Source organism: Pseudophryne corroboree, chromosome 9 (genome assembly GCF_028390025.1).
Source record: "Pseudophryne corroboree isolate aPseCor3 chromosome 9, aPseCor3.hap2, whole genome shotgun sequence".
Taxonomy (NCBI): domain Eukaryota; kingdom Metazoa; phylum Chordata; class Amphibia; order Anura; family Myobatrachidae; genus Pseudophryne; species Pseudophryne corroboree.
In genome coordinates this window covers 364574798-364598848 of record NC_086452.1, presented here as the reverse complement: position 1 = coordinate 364598848, position 24051 = coordinate 364574798, and the positions used below count along the sequence as shown (strand labels likewise).

Here is a 24051-nt window from a genome sequence, read left to right as displayed (position 1 = left end):
AGCTATCGCCTGAGGGTCTCTTGACCTGGCGCAATATCTCTGTAGCTTTTTGTTGAGGCGGGATGCCATCATGTCCACCTGTGGCAGTTCCCACGACTTGCAATCTGCGTGAAGACTTCTTGATGAAGTCCCCACTCTCCCGGGTGGAGGTCGTGCCTGCTGAGGAAGTCTGCTTCCCAGTTGTCCACTCCCGGAATGAACACTGCTGACAATGCGCTTACGTGATTCTCCGCCCAGCAAAGAATTCTGGTGGCTTCTACCATCGTCACCCTGCTCCGTGTGCCGCCTTGGCGGTTTACATGAGCCACTGCGGTGATGTTGTCTGACTGAATCAGAACCGGTTGGTCGCGAAGCAGGGACTCCGCTTGACGTAGGGCGTTGTATATGGCCCATAGTTCCAGGATGTTGATGTGAAGGCAAGACTCCTGACTTGACCACAGCCCTTGGAAATTTCTGCCCTGTGTGACTGCCCCCCACCCTCGGAGGCTTGCATCCGTGGTCACCAGGACCCAGTCCTGAATGCCGAATCTGCGACCTTCGAGAAGGTGAGCACTCTGCAGCCACCACAGGAGAGACACCCTGGCCCTGGGGGATAGGGTGATCAACCGATGCATCTGAAGATGTGATCCGGACCACTTGTCCAACAGTTCCCATTGAAAGGTCCTCGCATGGAACCTGCCGAAGGGAATGGCCTCGTATGATGCCACCATCTTTCCCAGGACTCGCGTGCAGTGATGCATCGACACCTGTTTTGGTTTTAATAGGTCTCTGACCAGTGTCATGAGCTCCTGAGCCTTCTCCATCGGGAGATAAACCCTCTTCTGGTCCGTGTCCAGAATCATGCCCAGGAAAGGCAGACAAGTCGTAGGAATCAACTGCGACTTTGGAATATTTAGAATCCAGCCGTGCTGTTGTAACACTTCCCGAGAGCGTGCTACACTGATCAGCAACTGCTCTCTGGACCTCGCCTTTATGAGAAGATCATCCAAGTATGGGATAATTGTGATCCCTTGCTTCGGCAGGAGCACCATCATTTCCGCCATTACCTTGGTAAATATTCTCGGTGCCGTGGAGAGACCAAACGGCAACGTCTGAAATTGGTAATGACAATCCTGTACCACAAATCTGAGGTACGCCTGATGAGGTGGATAAATGGGGACATGAAGGTATGCATCCTTTATGTCCAGAGACACCATAAAATCCCCCCCTTCCAGGCTTGCGATGACCGCTCTGAGCGATTCCATCTTGAACTTGAACCTTTTCACGTATATGTTCAAGGATTTTAAATTCAATATGGGTCTGACCGAACCGTCCAGTTTCGGTACCACAAACATGGTCGAATAATAACCCTTTCCTTGTTGAAGGAGGGGAACCTTGACCACCACCTGCTGAAGATACAATTTGTGAATTGCAGCTAACACTATTTCCCTCTCTAAGGGGGAAGCTGGCAGGGCCGATTTGAGGTATCGGTGAGGTTGCATCTCTTCGAATTCCAGCTTGTATCCCTGGGACACAATCTCTATCGCCCAGGGATCCACCTGGGAGTAAACCCACTTGTGGCTGAAATTTCGGAGACGCGCCCCCACCGGGCCTAGCTCCGCCTGTGGAGCCCCAGCGTCATGCGGTGGATTTAGTGGAAGCCGGGTAGGACTTCTGTTCCTGGGAACTAGCTGTGTTGTGCAGCTTCCTTCCTCTGCCTCTGGCAAGAAAGGACGCACCTCGGACTTTCTTGCCTTTTTGTGATCGAAAGGACTGCATTTGGTAATACGGTGCTTTCTTAGGTTGTGAGGGAACATATGGCAAAAATTTTGACTTTCCAGCAGTAGCTGTGGAGACCAGGTCCGAGAGACCCTCCGCAAACAATTCCTCACCCTTGTAAGGTAAAACCTCCATGTGCCTTTTTGAGTCGGCATCACCTGTCCATTGCCGAGTCCACAGGACCCTTCTGGCAGAAATCGACATTGCATTTATTCTAGAGCCCAGTAGGCTAATGTCTCTTTGAGCATCTCTCATATATAGGACAGCGTCTTTTATATGCCCCAGGGTCATTAATATAGTATCCTTGTCTAAGGTATCAAGTTCCTCAGATAAGGTATCCGTGTCACTGACCTGGTTTGGGAGTGTTGTGGACTCGGGGCTTCTTCCGATGACCGGGAAGAGGAACCGCCACTGGGTCGTAGTAGAGAAGGCCGGATGTAGGTCTTCCTCATGCAGGACTAAGACGGCAGGCGGGAGGCCCAGAGGAATTCTTGAAGGTCTCCTGTAAGACAAGACTTGTAGAAATACTGAAGGCTGGGGTACTGAGATATTGGAGACACTGTGGTGCTGGGAGTACAGGGAGTGCTGGGAGGCCCTTGGAGGCACGGAGGTGCTTGGAGGCACGGAGGTGTTTGGAGACACCGAGGTGTTTGGAGGGATGAGGTGCTTGGAGGCACGAGGTGCTTGGAGACACGGAGGTAACTGGAGGCACGGAGGTAACTGGAGGCACGGAGGTAACTGGAGGCACGGAGGTAACTGGAGGCACGGAGGTGCTTGGAGGCACGGAGGTGCTTGGAGGCACGGAGGTGCTTGGAGGCACGGAGGTGCTTGGAGGCACAGAGGTGCTTGGAGGCACGAGGTGCTTGGAGGCACGAGGTGCTTGTAGGCACGGAGATAATTGGAGGCACGGAGATAATTGGAGGCACAGAGGTGCTTGGAGGCACGAGGTGCTTGGAGGCTCGGAGGTGCTTGGAGGCACAAGGTGCTTGGAGGCACAGGATGCTTGGAGGCACAGGATGCTTGGAGGGACGAGGGAGCTCTGGAATCACAGCTTCCGCAGGAGAAACGAAGATACTCAGGCACCGGATCTCTGCCTGGTATCTGATTTTAAATTCCCCGCCCTAGCCTGATTGGCGGAGCAGGCAGGTGACGTCAGACCTGCTCCGCCTCCTTGCCCTCGCTTGTGATGGCGGCGTCCTTGCTTCCGGGAAGCCGCCGGAGAGCAGCGCCGACCCGCCGCTGAAGCCGGAGACCGTCAGGGGAAGAGAGGCGCCGGGCAGACCAGGCCACCCGCAGGGACAAGCGCGGTCGCCGCTGCCCGAGGTTCGTGACAGTACCCCCTCCTCCAGGAGTGGCCCCTGGACACTTCCCGGGCTTAGTCGGATGTCTGGAGTGAAAGATCCGAATCAGACGAGGAGCCGTTACTTCAGTAGCCCCAATCCAACTTCTCTCCTCAGGACCATAACCCTTCCAGTCCACCAAGTACTGTAATTTTTTATGAAGATAACGAGAGTCAAGAATAGCTTTGATTTCAAACTCCGTTCCAGCTTCTGCCACTACGGACGTTGGCCTAGGGAGTGCTGAGTGGAACCGATTCAGAATGAGGGGACGGAGTAGAGAAACATGAAAAGCGTTAGGTATTCGAAGATGGGCAGGCAAACCCAGTTTACAGACCACAGGATTTAAGACTTGTAGCACAGGGTAAGGACCGATGAACCTTGGAGCGAATTTCATGGTGGGCACCTTCAACCGGAGATTCCGTGTGGACAGCCATACCCTGTCCCCAACTTTATATTGAGGTGCGGCTTGCCGTTTCTTATCTGCGAAGAACTTGTACCGAACAGAAACCTGCTTAAGATTAGCATGAACCTTTCTCCAAATTTGTCCAAAGTGTCGTAGAGTGGACGCTACAGCAGGAACCTCTATTATCGGAAGGCTTGGAAATTCCGGAACACGGGGATGGAACCCGTAGTTGACGAAAAATGGTGATTCCCCAGTGGAAGAATGAAACAAATGGTTATGGGCAAACTCCGCCCAAGGCAACAACTCCACCCAGTTGTCCTGTGAAGGAGAGAGATACAAACGAAGAAAAGTCTCTAGATCTTGATTGACTCGTTCCGTTTGCCCATTTGTTTGGGGATGATAAGCAGACGAAAACTTAAGTTTAATGTGTAGAGTTGAACAAAGGGCTTTCCAAAACCTGGCGGTGAACTGTACTCCACGGTCAGAAACAATCTCTTGTGGCAACCCATGCAAACGAAAATGTTCTCGGATAAACAATAGAGCCAGTTTCGGTGCTGTCGGGAGACCAGTCAAGGGCACAAAGTGTGCCATCTTCGAAAAACGGTCAACAATAACCCAAACGGTGTTGCAACCCTTGGAACAGGGCAAGTCAGTGATGAAGTCCATGGAAATGTGAGTCCAGGGTCTCACAGGGATAGGCAGAGGACGAAGTAACCCTGCAGGAGGCAGACGAGGAGATTTATGTTGTGTACATTGGGGACACGAATTAACGCAATCTTGTACATCCTTCCTCATGGTGTTCCACCAGTAAGACCTTTGCAGAAACTTGTACATCTTCTGAGCGCCGGGATGACCGGAAAACTTGGAGTTATGGACCCACAGTAGTATTCCTGGGCGGAATCTAGCTGGCACGGACATTCTTCCAGGAGGAGGAGCTGGAGTAGTTAAAGCAGCAGAGACAGAAACTGGATTCAGAATTAAACCCCGCTCCGGAGGTTCATCCTCGTCTGTGGGAACTTGTGAACGGGAAAGCGCATCTGCTTTAATATTGAGAGTCCCGGCCCGGTACTTGATAATGAACGAGAATCGGGAAAAGAAAAGTGCCCATCTAGCCTGGCGAGGATTTAAGCATTGTGCGGATTTGATGTACAGCAAATTCTTGTGATCCGTGTAGATGGTAAACACATGTTTAGCCCCTTCTAGAAGATATCTTTATTCTTCCAAGGCAGATTTGATTGCCAAGAGTTCCTGGTCTCCAATAGTGTAATTTCGTTCGGCTGGAGAGAATTTACGAGAATGGAAGCCACACGGATGTAATTTCTTATCAGAGGAATACTGGGAGAGAACAGCCCCAACCCCGACTGAAGATGCATCAACTTCTAAGAAGAAGGGTTCCTCGAAATTTGGTTGTTGGAGAACTGGAGCCGTCATGAAAGCTAACTTTAAGCGAGAAAAAGCTACAATGGCTTCCGGAGGCCACAAACTAGGATTAGAACCCTTCCTCGTCAGGGCAGTAATGGGCGCAACAATGGTGGAGAAACCCTTAATGAATTTCCTGTAGTAGTTCGCAAAGCCCAGGAACCTTTGTATTGCTTTCAGGGAAAGAGGCTGAGTCCAGTCACGAATGGCCGACAACTTTTCCGGATCCATGCGAAGCTCCGTCCCCGAGATGACATAACCGAGGAACGGAATAGATGTTACTTCAAAGGTACATTTGGAAAGCTTGGCGTAGAGATGATTCTCTCGTAAACGGTGTAGCACCTCTTTGACTTGAGTCCTGTGTTCGACAAGATTCTTGGAAAAAATCAGTATGTCGTCCAGATATACCACAACGCTCTGATACAGCATATCACGAAAGATTTCGTTGACGAATCCCTGGAAAACCGCGGGAGCATTACTAAGACCAAACGGCATCACCAAGTATTCGTAATGCCCATCTCGGGTATTAAAGGCAGTCTTCCATTCATCCCCCTCTCGGATGCGTATAAGATTATAAGCTCCTCTCAAGTCGAGTTTTGAAAAAATGCGGGCACCACGAACCCTATCAAATAACTCTGTGATTAGTGGCAAGGGGTATTTATTCTTAATAGTAATGTCGTTTAGGCCGCGGTAGTCGATGCATGGTCTCAACCCCCCGTCCTTTTTCTTCACGAAAAAGAAGCCTGCACCAGCAGGGGAGGAAGAGGGGCGAATTAATCCCTTGAGCATATTGGACTTAATATACTCCGACATGGCTTGAGTCTCGGGAAGAGACAGAGGATATGTGCGACCACGAGGTGGCATCTTCCCTGGGACAAGGTCAATAGGGCAGTCCCAAGGCCTGTGCGGTGGTAACAGGTCAGCAGCTTGTTCCGAAAATACGTCCTTGTACCCTTGATATGCCTCCGGAATGTGCTCTTCATCCGTTTTGGAGGTAACACGGAGCGGACAAACAGGAGTAAGACAATTAGTGTGACAAAAGGGACTCCAGGACAGAATTTGTGACGACTTCCAGTCGATGTGGGGATTATGACTTTTCAGCCAAGGCATTCCAAGAACCAGATCATGGGGCATTTCTGGGATTACCAAGAGTTCCAAATCTTCCTGATGTAGGACCCCGACCTGCAGCTTAACTGGCCCCGTGCGCCACATTATAAGACCTTTGGAAATTCTAGTCCCGTTGATAGCCGTCAGTGAAATTGGCCGCTCGATAGGCCGTAACTTTAAACCCAAACTTTGGGCACAGAAGGAAGAAACGAAGTTCCCTGCAGCTCCGGAATCCAATAGGGCTTCACAAGACCTGGAGACTGAATTGGAGACTAGAGTTACTGGAAGCAAGCAGTCCGAAGTTGGAGAAGCTTTTGTCGTAACTCCCAGCTTGACTCCTCCGGAACAAGCTAGGCCTGCCCGTTTCCCGGACGGGCTTTACAAGATTTAAGAAAATGATCTGCGGCTCCACAGTAAAGGCAGAGTTTACCCTCACGACGACGCTGTCGTTCTTCCGGAGACAGTCGGGAGCGGTTAATCTGCATGGGCTCATCTGAGCTAGGTGAGGCCACCGGCCTAGGAGTAGGATTCCGGAACCTGGAACGATCCGAACGGCTACGTTCTCTTCCACGCTCCTGCATCCGAAGATCCACCTTGACGCAAAGGGAAATCAAATCTTCTAATGGATCCGGCAGATCTCTAGTAACCAGCTCATCTTTCAGCCGGTCGGAAAGACCGTTCCAGAAGGCAGCTCTCAGGGCGTCATTATTCCAGCGTAGTTCGGAAGCAATGGTCTGGAAATGAACCACGTACTGGCCCACGGAACGGGCGCCCTGCCGAACACGGAGCAAATCGGAAGAAGCAGTGGTCATTCTGCCGGGCTCGTCGAAAATCCTTCGAAAGGACGAGATGAAGTTGGTGTAGTTGGAAACCATGGGATCAGATCGTTCTCATAATGGAGACACCCAATCCAAAGCAGAACCTTCCAACAGAGAAATAATATATGCTACCTTGGACCGGTCTGTAGGAAAGTTGTGTGCAAGTAGCTCGAAATGTACCTCGCATTGGTTCAAGAAACCACGACAATTTTTGGGATTCCCATTATAGCGGGACGGAGTAGGCAACTGAAGGCGTGGAGTGACACCGGCCGATGGTTGAACATTGCTGGCAACGGCAACTGGTGCGACTACTGGAACAGGTGCCGGAATTACTGAGGCCAGAGACGCCTGAATCTGATCCAGACGCCCGGACAACTGCTGGAGGTACTGCATCACCTGGCCTTGCGCTGCTTCCTGACTTTGCACTCGAGAAGCCAGGTTCTGGATGGCACTCGAGTCCGTGTTCCGATTCCCAGAGTCCATGTGGCCTGAGTATACTGTCACTGACCTGGTTTGGGAGTGTTGTGGACTCGGGGCTTCTTCCGATGACCGGGAAGAGGAACCGCCACTCGGTCGTAGTAGAGAAGGCCGGATGTAGGTCTTCCTCATGCAGGACTAAGACGGCAGGCGGGAGGCCCAGAGGAATTCTTGAAGGTCTCCTGTAAGACAAGACTTGTAGAAATACTGAAGGCTGGGGTACTGAGATATTGGAGACACTGTGGTGCTGGGAGTACAGGGAGTGCTGGGAGGCCCTTGGAGGCACGGAGGTGCTTGGAGACACCGAGGTGTTTGGAGGGATGAGGTGCTTGGAGGCACGAGGTGCTTGGAGACACGGAGGTAACTGGAGGCACGGAGGTGCTTGGAGGCACGGAGGTGCTTGGAGGCACGGAGGTGCTTGGAGACACCGAGGTGCTTGGAGACACCGAGGTGCTTGGAGACACCGAGGTGCTTGGAGACACCGAGGTGCTTGGAGACACCGAGGTGCTTGGAGGCACGAGGTGCTTGGAGGCACGAGGTGCTTGGAGGCACGAGGTGCTTGGAGACACGGAGGTAACTGGAGGCACGGAGGTGCTTGGAGGCACGGAGGTGCTTGGAGGCACCGAGGTGCTTGGAGACACCGAGGTGCTTGGAGACACCGAGGTGCTTGGAGACACCGAGGTGCTTGGAGGCACGAGGTGCTTGGAGGCACGAGGTGCTTGGAGGCACAGAGGTAACTGGAGGCACGGAGGTGCTTGGAGGCACGGAGGTGCTTGGAGGCACGGAGATAATTGGAGGCACGGAGATAATTGGAGGCACGGAGATAATTGGAGGCACGGAGATAATTGGAGGCACGGAGGTGCTTGGAGGCACGGAGGTGCTTGGAGGCACGAGGTGCTTGGAGGCTCGGAGGTGCTTGGAGGCACAGGATGCTTGGAGGCACAGGATGCTTGGAGGCACAGGATGCTTGGAGGCACAGGATGCTTGGAGGGACGAGGGAGCTCTGGAATCACAGCTTCCGCAGGAGAAACGAAGATACTCAGGCACCGGATCTCTGCCTGGTATCTGATTTTAAATTCCCCGCCCTAGCCTGATTGGCGGAGCAGGCAGGTGACGTCAGACCTGCTCCGCCTCCTTGCCCTCGCTTGTGATGGCGGCGTCCTTGCTTCCGGGAAGCCGCCGGAGAGCAGCGCCGACCCGCCGCTGAAGCCGGAGACCGTCAGGGGAAGAGAGGCGCCGGGCAGACCAGGCCACCCGCAGGGACAAGCGCGGTCGCCGCTGCCCGAGGTTCGTGACAATCCGTCCATGCTGCTATAGCACTACACACCCAGGCCGACGCAATTGCCGGCCTTAGTAAGGTACCTGAATGTGTATAAATAGACTTCAGGGTACCCTCTTGCTTTCTATCCGCAGCATCTTTTAGGGTGGCCGTATCCTGTGACGGCAGGGCTACCCTCTTGGATAAGCGTGTTAAAGCTTTGACCACCCTAGTGGAGGATTCCCAGCGTAACCTGTCCGTTGGCGGGAAAGGATACGCCATAAGCATCCATTTGGAAATCTGCAGTTTTTTATCTGGAGATTCCCAAGCCTTTTCACATAACTCATTTAGCTCGTGTGAAGGGGGAAAGGTCACCACCTGCCTTTTTTCCCCATACATATGAACCCTCTTGTCAGGGACTGGGGTTTCCTCTGTGATGTGCAACACATCCTTAATTGCTATAATCATATAACGGATGGATTTAGCCACTTTAGGCTGTAACTTTGCATCATCGTAATCGACACTGGAGTCAGAATCCATGTCGGTATCTGTGTCAACAATTTGGGATAGTGGGCGCTTCTGAGACCCTGACGGCCTCTGCGACATCGGATCAGGCATGGGCTGAGACCCCGACTGTCCTAAGGTTTCAGCTTTATCCAACCTTTTATGCAAGGAATTAACATTATCATTTAAAACCTTCCACATATCCATCCAATCAGGTGTCGGCGCCGTCGGTGGAGACACCACATTCATTTGCTCCTGCCCTGCTTCCACATAGCCTTCCTTGTCAAACATGTCGACACAAGAGTACCGACACATCACACACACAGGGGATGCTCTTTTTGAAGACAGTTCCCCCACAAGGCCCTTTGGAGAGACAGAGAGAGAGTATGCCAGCACACACCCCAGTGCTATATGTCCCAGGAATCACACAGTAACTTAGTGTTAACCCAGTAGCTGCTGTATATTATGTTTTTGCGCCTAATTTATGTGCCCCCCCCCTCTCCTTTTTACCATCTTCTACCGTGAATCTGCAGGGGAAAGCCTGGGGAGCTTCCTCTCAGCGGAGCTGTGGAGAAAAAATGGAGCTGGTGAGTGCTGAGGAAGAAGCCCCGCCCCCTCAGCGGCGGGCTTCTGTCCCGCGTTTATGTACATTATGATGGCGGGGGCTCATACATATATACAGTGCCCAACTGTATATATGTCCAACTTTTGCCAAGAGGTCCTAATTGCTGCCCAGGGCGCCCCCCCCCCTGCGCCCTGCACCCTGCACCCTACAGTGACCGGAGTATGTGGGTGTAGTGTGGGAGCAATGGCGCACAGCTGCAGTGCTGTGCGCTACCTCAGTGAAGACTGGAGTCTTCTGCCGCCGATTTTGAAGTCTTCTTGCTTCTTTCACCCGGCTTCTGTCTTCCGGCTCTGCGAGGGGGACGGCGGCGCGGCTCCGGGATCGGACGACAAAGGGTGAGATCCTGTGTACGATCCCTCTGGAGCTAATGGTGTCCAGTAGCCTAAGAAGCAGGACCTATCTGCAGAGAGTAGGGCTGCTTATCTCCCCTCAGTCCCACGATGCAGGGAGTCTGTTGCCAGCAGAGCTCCCTGAAAATAAAAAAACCTAACAAAATACTTTCTTATAGCAAGCTCAGGAGAGCTCACTAAACAGCACCCAGCTCGTCCGGGCACAGATTCAAACTGAGGTCTGGAGGAGGGGCATAGAGGGAGGAGCCAGAGCACACCAGAATCCAAATTCTTTCTTAAAGTGCCCATGTCTCCTGTGGAGCCCGTCTATTCCGCATGGTCCTTACGGAATCCCCAGCATCCACTAGGACGTTAGAGAAAATGGCTTTAAAGGGAGAAGTCATAATCATGGGAGACTTTAATTTACCTGATGTAAATTGGGAGGGGTCTTTTGCAAGTTCAGCTACAAGTGGCAAATTTCTACATTCCTTACAGGGAGCATCTCTCAAGCAATTGGTGACTGAGCCCACTTGCAAAGATTCAATATTAGATTTAATTCTTACAAATGGTGATAGGATATCCGACATATATGTGGGTGAGCATCTGGGATCCAGTGATCATCAAGCAGTATGGTTTAGTATAAAGACAGGATCCAACTCCTGTCACACAAAAACAAAAGGTGTTGGATTTTAGAAATGCTGATTTTTGCAAAAATGGGGAGATGTTTAAGTGATTCATTGGCAGACTGGTGGCTTGGAAGGAGTGCAGGAGAGGTGGGGAAAACTGAAAAGTGCAATACTAAGTGCAACTGATCTTTGTATCAAAAGGGTTAGGAAAAGCACCAGGAAAAGGAAGCCAGTGTGGTTCACAAAAGAAGTATCAACTAGTGTGAAAGCAAAAAAGATGGCTTTTAGGAAATACAAACAGACTCAAAATAATAACGACAAAGAGGTGTATCTTGACAGACGGAAGGATGCTAAGAAAGTTATCAGACGTGCAAAGGCAGAAGCTGAGGAAAAAATGGCCCAGTCAGTAGATAAAGGGGGCAAAACTTTTTTTAAGTATATAAGTGAAAGGAGAAAATCAAATGGAGGAATAATAAGACTTAAGACAGAGAGTGAGCATTTGGTGGAGGGTGACAAGGCAATAGCAGATCACCTAAATAATTATTTTTGCTCAGTATTTACTACAGAAAAAGGGATAGGGCCACAGTTAAGTTGCAAGGACATTCATAAAAATAAGGTAGATGAAAGTACATTTACAGAGGAGAAGGTCCTAACAGAACTTTCACAACTAAAAGTGGATAAATCAATGGGACCAGATGGGATACACCCAAGGATACTCAAAGAGCTAAAAGATGTGCTGGTTACACCATTAACAGAATTATTTAACCAGTCACTAAATACAGGTGCTATTCCAGAGGACTGGAAAAGAGCAAATGTAGTTCCACTGCACAAAAGTGGAAGCAAGGAAGAAGCAAGTAACTACAGACCAGTAAGCCTTACATCAGTAGTGGGGAAAGTAATGGAAAAACAATTAAAAGAAAAAGTTGTGGAATATCTTAAATCAAACCACTTACAGGATCCAAAACAGCATGGAATTACTGGTGGTAGATCATGCCAAACAAATCTTATTGACTTTTTTGACTCTGTGACGAAAATAATAGATCACGGGGGAGCTGTAGATGTAGCATATCTAGACTTTAGTAAGGCATTTGACACTGTCCCACATCGCAGACTGCTAAATAAACTTGAAAGCTTGGGGGTGGATTATAAAACAGTTAAATGGATAAGAGCCTGGTTGCAGGATAGGAAACAGTTGTAGTTAATGGAGTGCAATCTATGGAGGGAAATGTTACCAGTGGAGTACCCCAGGGATCTGTACTTGGTCCAGTTCTCTTTAATATCTTTGTTGGTGCCATTGCAGATGGTATTGAAGGGAAGGTATGCCTTTTTGCAGATGATACAAAGATATGCAACAGGGTAGACACACCGGGAGGAGTAAAACAAATGATTGATGACCTAGGTAGGCTTGAGAAATGGTCAAGAACGTGGCAACTACAGTTTAATGCTAAAAAATGCAAAATCATGCACTTAGGTCAGTGGTTTCCAAACTTTTTTGAATCACGGCGCCCTAAAATATCAGAATTTTTTTCACGGCACCCCTAGGCCAAAAATTTCTTATTGAGAAATTTAGAAAGAAATATTACATTAAGTAGATCGTGTTTATATGTCATCCTTAGGGTCAGTTGTGTGGTGAGGGACAAGATTTTCTTCTGTTTGACCACATATTTTATGACTGGCAGCCACCAGCACTGGTTTTGCCTATTATATTGACCATGAATAATTTGAATTGGTCCTGGACCACCAACCCAGGGCACCCCTGCAAGTGTCCTGAGGCACCCCAGGGAGCCACGGCACACAGTTTGGGAACCTCTGACTTAGGTCTAAAAAACCCAAAGGCTAAATATAGTATCAAGGGTACTATAATGGAAACTACTGAGTAGGAAAGGGATTTAGGAGTCACTATTTCAAGTGACTTGAAGGCAGGAAAGCAATGTAACAAAGCAATGAGAAAGGCAAATCAGATGCTTGGTTGCATAGGGAGAGGAATCAGTAGTAGGAAAAAAGAAGTGATAATGCCACTGTATAGGTCATTGGTGCGGCCCCATCTGGAATACTGTGTCCAGTTCTGGAGACCATATCTCCAGGATATAAATACATTAGAGAGTGTACAAAGAAGGGCAACTAAAATGGTGCATGGCCTACATCACAAAACGTACCCGGAAAGGCTAAAAGATCTTAACATGTATAGTTTAGAGGAAAGAAGAGAAAGGGGGGACATGATAGAAACTTTCAAATATATCAAGGGTCTTAACAAAAGTTCAGGAGGGAAACATTCTTCGAAGGAAGAGAAATATTAGAACTGGAGGACATACACTGAGACTGGAGGGGGGGGGGGTTCAGGGGAAATTTAAGGAAAAATTACTTCACAGAAAGGGTAGTGGATAAGTGGAATAGTCTCCCATTAGAGGTGGTAGAGGCTAAGACTGTAGAGCAATGTAAACATGCTTGGGATAGGCATATGAATATCCTTACAAAGAATTAAGGATCAAAAAGGGTTGAGATTACATAAAGGATAAAAAAAAAAAAAAGGGGCAGACTAGATGGGCCAAGTGGTTCTTATCTGCCGTCAAATTCTATGTTTCTATGACATAGGAAACAGTATCCGTGTCGATATCAGGGAGTAATAACTGGGCAAAAAAATATTTTCTGTGACCCCCAGGGGACTGAAGGAAATATAGTTATGAACCTCCATAGATATTTCTACGTCTGTGTCACAGATTATTGCAAATATAATATATATATATATATATATATATATATATATATATATATATATATATATATATATATATATATATATACATATACACACACATACACACACACACACACACACACACACATATACATACACACACACAGGTTGAGTATCCCTTATCCAAAATGCTTGGGACCAGAGGTATTTTGGATATCGGATTTTTCCGTATTTTGGAATAAATGCATACCATAATGAGATATCATGGTGATGTTACCTAAATCTAAGCACAGAATGCATTTATGTTACATATACACCTTGTACACACAGCCTGAAGGTAGTTTTAGCAAATATTTTTTATAACTTTGTGCATTAAACAAAGTGTGTGTACATTCACACAAATCATTTATGTTTCACATACACCTTATACACACAGCCTGAAGGTCATTTAATACAATATTTTTAATAACTTTGTGTATTAAACAAAGTTTGTGTACATTGAGCCATCAAAAAACAAAGGTTTCACTATCTCGCTCAAAAAAGTCAGTATTTCGGAATATTTGGTTATGGGATACTTATATATATATATATATATATATACACACACAAATGGGGGGAGGGGGTTTAGCGACCAATGGTGTCTAAAAGAACTCACACTATAGGTGAATAAGTAAAATATAAAATACAGTTTATTCACGTACAAATTTAAAACAACAAATCTTTTTCTAAAAAATGGGATAAAAAGTATACACACATAATATATAATACCAGTTAAAATGAATAAATAATAAAAAATTCCTTAACTTGGTATGCAGTCACTGCCAGGTTGCCCAACGCGTTTCGTCATTCAGACTTCATCTGAATAAATTTTTTTTATTATTTATTCATTTTAACTGGTATTATATATTATGTGTGTATACTTTTTATCCCATTTTTTAGAAAAAGATTTGTTGTTTTAAATTTGTACGTGAATAAACTGTATTTTATATTTTACTTATTCACCTATAGTGTGAGTTCTTTTAGACACCATTGGTCGCTAAACCCCCTCCCCCCATTTGTGTATTTAATTTTATGCTCCAGGGAACCGCCATCCCTGTCTGGGGGTAAGCAGACGCCCTTTTAAATTCTTAGGGAGTGTCAGATCCATTTGTTTGGTACATTCCACATTCTGGATACGTAAGCGTTGGTGAACACAAGTGGCGCAATAATTTCTTTCTTTCTATATATATATATATATATATATATATATATATATATATATATATATATATATCCAAACACAAGCCGCACTCTCCACTAAAATATTCTTAGAACTCTTTAATCACATCATCTCTCCTACATAGCAGAGAGATTATTAATTGATTTACATACATCACAATATTATCTCAGCAACACAGATTTTTTCACATATAGGTTACACTGAATATTGCATGGCTTTTACAAGTCATATGGCAACAACAGGATTGATCTGCCTCGCAAAGCAAAGCTTATGCTCATCCGGAACAAAAATCCTCAGTATCCACCCAAGTAACATGTGATATCTGTTGCTGTTTTACAAAAAGTATCCATCACAGTCCATAGTTATGGCGCCTTTAATTTTGTACACCTAGCAGTCAGATATTAGTGGTGCCGACAGGGCAACCCCCGCACGACTGTGTCCCTACTATATTTTCCTCTTGGGAAAAAACATTCAGCCACGACATGTTGACACACATGTACCAAGCCCCATCAGGAGTCGGCGGTGCCGACAGGGTCACTCCGACAGCAGTTTGTGGGAAGATCACTCAGCCTCAGACATGCCGACACACGTGTACCAAACACCCACCGACACACCGGGTATATAGGGGACAGACCCACAGTAAAGTCTGTCAGGGAGACACAGATGTAGTTTGCCAGCTCACAACCCAGCGCTCAATCTCAGTTCTGAAAACCTTTAGTATAATGCCTCAGACCTGTAGTGCTTTCATATCTAACTTATATTGCACCAAATCAACTGTGCCACCCCCCCCCCCCCCCCTTTCACTCTGTTATGTGAGGAAGGACCAGCATCTCTATAACTCTGTGGAGAGAATATGGCGCTGATGAGCGCTATGAGGGCTAAGCCACGCCCCCTTAATGGCGCGCTTCTGCCCGCTATTTTTCATTATATTTATACTGGCGGGAGTCAGGATTTAGTGCCCAGGCACTCATAGCACTCTTTTCCAGTCACATGAGGATTTATATCCTGCCCAGGGCACCCCCCCCTCGCACCCTGCACCTTACAGTGCCGCTGTGTGTGGGAGCATGGCGCGCAGCGCGATCGCTGTGCGGTACCTCAGAAGTCGTCACTGAAGTCTTCTGATCTTCTTCTACTCACCTGTCTTCTGACTTCTGGCTCTGCAAGGGGGGTGACGGCGGGCTCTGGGAATGAACCCCTAGGCGTACCTAGTGTTCCAAACCCTCAGGAGCTAATGGTGTCCTGTAGCCAAAGAATCAGAGCCTTTAAACTCACTAGAAGTAGGTCTGACTTCTCTCCCCTAAATCCCACGAAACAGGGAGACTGTTGCCAGCAACCCCCCTGAAAATAAAAAAAACTAACAATAAAGTCTTTTCAGAGAAACTCAGTAGAGCTCCTCAGAGTGCATCCAGTCTGCCTGGGCACAGATCTAAACTGGAGTCTGGAGGAGGGGCATAGAGGGAGGGCCAGGTCACACCATTTGAAAGCGGATCCCGTCTATACCCCATGGTTCTTGAAGTGACCCTAGCATCTTCTAGGACATATGAAAAATGGGAACATGCAAGTAGGCATCCTTTATGTCTACCGACACCATAAAATCCCCCTCCTCCAGACTGGAGATCACTGCCCGGAGAGATTACATCTTGAATTTTAATTTTTTTTAGGTAGAAATTGAGGGATTCGAGGTTCAGGATTGGTCTGACTGAGCCGTCTGGCTTCGGGACCACGAACAAGCTCGAATAAAAGCCTTCTCCCTGTTGTGACGGGGGAACCCTGACAGTGACTTGATTGTGACACAATTTCTGTATTGCGGCGCATACCACCTCCCTGTCTGGAAGTGAAGCTGGTAAGGCTGATTTGAAAAATCGGTAAGGGGGACGCCTTGAAACTCCAGTTTGTACCCTTGGGACACTATTTCTAAAACCCATGGGTCCAGGGCCGAACGAGCCCAGAACTGACTGAAGAGCCTGAGACGTGCCCCCACCGGTGCGGACTCCCGCAGAGGAACCCCAGCGTCATGCGGTGGACTTGGCAGAAGCCGGGGAGGACTTTTGCTCCTGGGAACCGGCCACGGCCGGTGATCGTTTACCTTTTCCCTTTCCTCTCGTAGCAAGGAAGGAAGACCCTCGGCCCCTTCTGTATTTATTGGGCCGAAAGGACTGCATCTGATATTGCTGTGCTTTCTTTTGTGGTGCAGGCACATAAGGTAAAAATGATGACTTGCCCGCGTTAGCCGTAGATACCAAATCAGCGAGGCCGTCACCAAACAACACACCACCCTTATACGGTAGAGACTCCATAGCTTTCTTAGAGTCAGCATCAGCATTCCATTGATGAATCCACAATGCTCTCCTAGCTGAGACTGCCATGGCATTGGCCCGTGATCCCAAGAGGCCAATATCTCTCCCAGCTTCCTTTAGGTAGACTGCAGCGTCCCTGATATGACCTAGTGTCAAAAGAATGCTATCCGTATCTAGGGTATCCATTTCAGATGACAAGTTATCTGCCCATTTTTCGATAGCACTACTCACCCACGCAGACGCAATGGCTGGTCTGAGTAGCGTACCTGTGGTGACATAAATGGATTTCAATGTATTTTCCTGCCTACGATCCGCAGGATCCTTTAGGGCTGCCGTGTCAGGGGACGGAAGAGCTACCTTTTTGGACAGCCGTGACAGAGCTTTGTCCACAATGGGGGGTGACTCCCATTTTTCCCTATCCCCAGAGGGAAACGGATACGCCACTACAATACTTTTGGGAATCTGAAACTTTTTGTCAGGACTTTCCCAAACCTTTTCACAAGCGTGTTCAGTTCATGAGAGGGAGGAAACGTTACCACAGGTTTCTTTCCTTTAAACATACATACATAAAACTAGTATCAGGAACAGTAGGGTCCTCAGTGATATGCAACACATTTTTTATAGCCACAATCATGTACTGAATGCTCTTTGCCAGTTTTGGATCTAATCTGGCATCACTATAGTCGACCCTGGAGTCAGTGTCCGTGTCGGTATCCGTGTCTGTCAGCTGGGCAAATTAACGTTTTTGTGACCCCGAGGGGGTCTGGACTTGTAACAACACATCCTCTACGGATTTCTTCCAAGCCTGGTTCTGAGACTCAGATTTATCCAATCTTTTATTCATCAGAGCCACATTTGCATTCAAAGCACTCAAAACAGTTTGTGTCCCTAACAAAGTCTCCTCCTGGGAAGAGCACTCCGCCTCAGACATGCCGACACACGTGCACCCACCACACGCAGATACACTGGGCCTATAGCGGACAGACCCACAGCAAAGCCTGTCAGAGAGACACAGAGGGAGATATTGCCAGCTCACACCCCAGCGCCCAAACCCGGTCTGAACACTACAGAGAATGGCCCAGACCTGCAGTGCTTTTATAAATTACATACAATGCACCAAAATCACTGTGCCCCCCCCCCCCCCCAGTTTTGCACCCTGTTACTTGTACAGCAGTGTGAGGAAGGACCAGTGTCTCTGCAGCCTGTGTAGAGAAAATGGCGCCGGGCTGTGTGCCGTGAGGGCTAAGCCCCGCCCCTGTAATGGCGCGCTTCAGACCCGCTCTTTTTAAAAACTTTTTTATACTGGTGGGGGTCCCGACAGTGCCCTGGCACTATGTCCGCTCTTGCCAGTCAGTTATTTTGAGGTTAAACTGCTGCCCAGGGTGTGCCCCCCCCCACCCGCGCCCTGCACCCTGTAGTGCTTCTGAGTGTGGGAGCATGGCGCGCAGCGCGGCCGCTGTGCGGTACCTCAAAGCCGTCACTGAAGTCTTCTGATCTTCTTCTACTCACCTGTTTTCTGACTTCTGGCTCTGCAAGGGGGGTGACGGCGGGCCCTGGGAACGAGCATCTAGGCGTACCTAGCGATCCTACCCTCAGGAGCTAATGGTGTCCTGTAGCCAAAGAAGCAGAGCCTTTAATCTCACAGAAGTAGGTCTGTCTTCTCTCCCCTAAGCAGGGAGACTGTTGGCAGCAGTGCTCCCTGAAAATAAAAAACCTAACAAAGTCTTTTCAGAGAAACTCAGTGGAGCTCCTCAGTGTGCATCCAGTCTGCCTGGGCACAGATTCTAAACTGGAGTCTGGAGGAGGGGCATAGTGGGAGGAGCCAGTTCACACCCCTTTGAAAGTCTTAAAGTGCCCATGTTTCCTGTGGATCCCGTCTATACCCCATGGTTCTTGAAGTGACCCCAGCATCCTCTAGGATGTATGAGAAAGTGGCGTTTCGGTGCCCAAACAGGTCACTTTTCGCTCATTTCAGCTTGCCTCCCCCAGGGGTGCGAGCTGAAATGCTGACGGCAGCAGCCAGCGCGCTTGAACAGAGATACAATTGAATAACTGTTTGGACACCACCTAGTGGCTGCCAGTGGGATAATATTTTAATCTCACCCAAAGGGTCCTCATTGCGTGCCTGAAAATAGCTGTAGATTTCTGCCTGTATTCAGGAGCGTCCGGATCCGTGTGGTTGCACCATCACTAAACACACACTTGTAAGAGCAGTCGCCATCACTATAAGCATGGATAGCACTATCCCGGGTGCAGGAGAGCCGCCAGAAACTGCAGGATCTTTGCATACACTTACTTAATTAGGCCGCAGCTCTGTCTACACGCCCATGGCAAGCTTATGCCAAGTGTGAGCGCCCTGTTAGCCACAAGCGGAGGTTGGCCTGAAATTTGAGATGCCGTGGGTACGCCTCACTCAGCCTTGGGAGCATGCACAATGCAAAAAGTCCCTGATGCGGCCACACTGCATAGGACTCTGAATCAGGCTGGTAGTAATTACTGCAATATCTCAAACAATAAACCAAGGGTAGGCAAAAAGTGGCACTCTAGCTGCTGTGGAACTACACATCTCAGCATGCAACAGAATTGCAGTTATGGCATGCTAAAACTGTGGAAGGGCAAACTGGGATGTATAGTTCCACAGCAGCTGGAGTGCCACAGGTTGCCTACCCCTGGGACAGATATCTCTAGATAGATAGCGTGCATACAAAAAAAAACACAAAATGAGATGTAGCAGGAGTTCATGAAACATAAAAGCAGTAAACATATCTAAAAAAATAATGTACAACATCACGGTTAAATAAGCACATTAAACGTTGGCTTCCACATTGATGTAACAGTAGCAAATAAAACTCCTGAATAGTCTGAAACATACATATGATAATTTGGACAGAAAAGATGTGTTACATGTGCTTCCTGTCATGTTTCAGAAGCAATATCATCTAAATGGTATATAAGGAGAGCTGCATGGTAAGACATGATATGGGTGTGCACTGTAACTACTACAGTAAGTGTACTGGCTAAAACTACCATACCCTCCAACTGTACCTTTTTGGCCGGTACAGTACCATTTTTTTATGGTCTGTAACGGCCAAAAAGTGCTTTGTACCAATTTTTTGCTCACTAAATCTCCATAGAAAGTATAGGAAAGGGGCCTTTTACCCGTGGCCATGCCCCTTTTCCTAATTTGTACCGGTTTTGGAGTGTTCAATGTTGGAGGGTATGAAGTACACCTAATATAGGTATCTGGTTAGGATTAGAACTATTTTCTGAAACCTTCAGGGGAAAGTGGATGTGTGCTTATTGGTAAGTGCATGTGATACAAACTACAAAAACAAACAACAACAAAAAAAGTCCACCAGGCTATATACACATGGTGGGGTGGGGAATCAATTGTATGCAGTTCCTATCTAAACTGTATGGGAGCTATTCAATTGCTGGTGGCTACGGCCTCATTGTTGTGCAAGAATGCATGGGATAGCCACGTTTATTGCCACACTAGAGGTAAGGCACTCACAACCAGCCCCAATGCCCTACTATATGTGGATTTCTGCTCGCATCTCAGGAGGGTGCAAGCAGAAATCCACAATATGTATAGTGTCGGAGCTGGTAGACCAAAACAATTGAATAGCTTTCCACGGTAGTTAAACTACCACAACTGAATCGCCCCCAGTGTTCCTTGCTAAATTAAGTTACTACAGCATGACATAAGTTCTGCCCTTTATCTATAGATTGAGGAAGAGCATTAATGAGATCATCCTCATGAGTCCCTTACTACCACTGCCCCAAAAGATGATTACATAACACTACCCAAAGCAGATACCAACAATTTACTTTTGCTAAGATAAAGATAAAATTTGGGTCCTTGTAAGTAATAAAGCTATTCATCCTTTTCTCTGTCATTTGAATTATCTCACCTTCCCAAATGGCATATTTTGCTTGTGTCATCTTCTCAGGAACTTTCAATATTGAAGTTTCAGGTACAATTCCGTTCCCAATATTCTGGATGGCCTTTGGCTCGCTAAAGTCTGATCTATTTACCACTACCTGAGGGTTATTTACTCTTGCTTTTTGGTTTGGTGGCAGCATCTTTGCAGGGGGTGATATTGCAGGTGGTGGTGGAGACGATGCATTAACAGGTGGTGCTGGTGCTGCGCTCGCAGGTGATGGGGCTGCTGCCTTCACAGGCGGTGGAGTTACAGCAGGAGCTGCCTTCACAGGCTGTGGTGCTGCCGCTGCCTTTGCAGGCAATTGTGCTGCCGCAGCCTTCGCAGGTGGTGGTGCTGCCATTACTGGCGATGATTCTGCCATCGACCCTGCCTTTGCAGACGGGGGTGCTGCCATCGACCCTGCCTTCACAGGTGGTGGTGCTGCTGCCAAACCTGTCTTCGCAGGTGGTGGTGGTAATGCTATCAGTGCATTCGCAGGTGGTGGTGGTAATGGCAATGCTGCCTTTGCAGGTGGTGGTGGCACAGCAGATGCTGCCTTCGCAGGTGGTTGTAGCACTGATGATGCTGCCTTGGCAGGTGGTGGTGGTGGTAATGCTATTGCTGCTTTTGCAGGTGGTGGTGGTAATGCTATTGGTGCCTTCGCAGGTGGTGGTGGTAATGCTATTGGTGCCTTCGCAGGTGGTGGTGGTACTGCTGATGCCTTTGCAGGTGGTGGTTGTACTACTGATGCAGCCTTCGCAGGTGGCATCTCTTCATTATCTTCCACTGGAACCACCATTACCCAATACCCCAACGCAACCTCATCACACTGTATAAAAGTTGGGGGCATACTGTCAATTTTCCCTTCTGCCTCAACAAGAAGCGACTGATAAATACTGTCAGATAATTTCAATGAATCAACAATTCGTACCTGGCCACGATTCAACGTTCTGGCCACGATAGAACATATTACCCCATCGGGCACTTCTGTAGGTACACAACTGATAAAGACAGATCTTGTAGGATCTGCATTCTTCTGTAGACACCATCGATACGTCCCCTGTTCCACCCCTCTGGCCAACAACTCAGTCAGCAAGCTATATGCAACATGTTCTGCTAAGTTTCCATCGTTCTTCACTGAATAGTTCGGCTTTTTCTTCGCCCCCTTTCTAGAAGACATCTCAGAAGGGCAGAATAAGCCAGGTGTCACTGCAGATGTAAATGTGTAGCTATAATCCAAAACAAAAGAGTATGATGTGCACCATGCACAGGATGCAACTTCTGGGGCTGTAAACTCACTCTTGTTTCTAAGTGGGCCAAAGTAAAAATTTATATTAAAAAAAAAAGTTTATGAATTTTTGGGGGGTTTTAAGATTTTGCTATGACATCAGCCTGCAGCATCGGTATCCTGTGCTACTTGCACTCGCAGCAAGTTCTGCAATTATGAATACCCCAAGTCTTCCATTACCCTGTCCCGTATGGTGAGACTGACAGAACACTTTGCACATTCTACACCTACTGTCCTAGATGCAATGCAGTCGCTGCCTCCCAAACCCCAGCACTTTAACGTTCATCCAACACACTTCAGCTGCTACGAAGCGGAAACTCAGGCAATGCCAGAGGCATTCATCCACAAGAGCAGCAACTGTCCGCCTTGCAAGCGCCATTTTGCTGTGTTCTTTGCCTTAGATCGTAATATGTCGATCTACGGGAAAATGGCCACCGACTTAAATCTTTGACAGGGCTCATGAAGACATTTGAAAATTGATTTTTAGGGCTTCGAAAGACAGGAAAGAAGTCCCGACATCCGCCTAACGAGAACCGACATCTACCTAGCAACAACAAAAAAATTAACCCTAAATGTCCCAGAAGAAGACACAAACACACAATATGCATGCATGCCGGTTATGGGTTCTATAAACACACGCACAAGCAAACAGGGTTATAGCAACTAAATGGGTTTTGTTTTTTTAATTTGCACTTAAACATACAGCTGGATTGAAAATGGGCTTACACCCTGCAGATACAGGAAGCTGAGGGCTAGCATTGTTGTAGATGTGATGTACATAACAGGATGGGTATGTGGATGTGGCAGCTTCACAGACAGTACCCAGTTCTCACCATCTCTCACATCTTACCCGTCTGTGTCTTGCAGCCCTCCAGAGAAATGCATAGGTGGCTGCTGCTGTTCTGTAAGAAAAGGGCCTTTTTTTAGTTTAACATATGTTGCTCATCATAAGCAGTTTCCTAGCGACTGCATTATTTTGTTACTTTCATTTCCAGGTTTGTGTGTCTGGAGGCCCCGCCTATATGAGCAGTCCTTGTGCATGGGTCCTAGAGAGCCTGACTAACCCTCTCCTAGCTTGAAGCTAATAATAACAGGCTGCTACTAGAGTATTGATATCCAGTGCTATTTTCCGCAGGAACCAGCAGGAGCCCAGTTCCTGAACCTCTCATTCCTGAACATGTCCTGGGCCAAAATAGATTTTGAATAAGATAAGTTTTATTTTCAAGTCCATTTTGAGTGCTTTCTTTTCTAAAGACGATCAATAACTTTTGAAATAGCTCCGCACCTGTAGTTCCTGAACCTGTTTTTCCAGAAAATCAGTACTGCTGATATCTAAACATCATGGTCAATACTGCCAGAGATCCATCTGATATAAAGCAAGAATTTTATCTTTGTGGTTTTTTTAATATATTTTAATTTACAAAGATCAATCTTATTATTACTAGTGTTTTATAATTTTTACTTTATTTTACTACTGCGTGTCTGTGTTTCAATGGTTTTGGAATCTGCATGTGTTGTTGGGCCTGCTTCAGAGGTGGACGCAGCGTTGATTTTGGTCGATGTTGTATGTCTGCACATGCGCACCGATTTTTATCGCTTAGGTGGGGATGCAGCATACCCTCCAACATTTTACACATAAAAATCGGTACAAATCCGAAAAAGAGGCGTGGCCGCGGGTAAAGGGGGCGTGGTCACATCCCTTTTCCTATACTTTCAATGGAAGTTTGGAGAGCCAAAAATCGGTACAGACCATAAAAAAAAGGTACTGTACCTATTAAAAAGGTACAGTTGGAGGGTATGATGCAGTATGAATTTAGTCACAGATAGGCAATGTCTGCAGGTATTCCTGGGAGGTAACAGGGGTGGCTAGTCTGGCTTGTCTCGCCCTGCGACTGCATCCATAGGGGTCGATTCAATTCAGCGACAGTTGAATAGCGCCGGGAGACAGCTCCTGTCGCTATT

The 24051-nt window shown here is 47.6% G+C and overlaps 1 protein-coding gene across 1 annotated transcript in view; it reads right to left on the bottom strand.

Annotated features, from left to right (window-relative positions):
- The window catches only part of LOC134958822 (zinc finger CCCH domain-containing protein 7B-like), a 296536-nt gene extending 273389 nt beyond the window's left edge, over positions 1–23147 (bottom strand). Inside the window, exons 1-2 of the mRNA XM_063941538.1 lie at positions 22940–23147; positions 20790–22633 (exon numbers count right to left, since the gene is read on the bottom strand). Coding sequence (XP_063797608.1) covers positions 20790–21981 — 1192 coding nt within the window. The 5' untranslated portion in view covers positions 21982–22633; positions 22940–23147. The remainder of the gene's footprint in view (positions 1–20789; positions 22634–22939) is intronic.
- Positions 23148–24051: the final 904 nt, after the last annotated feature.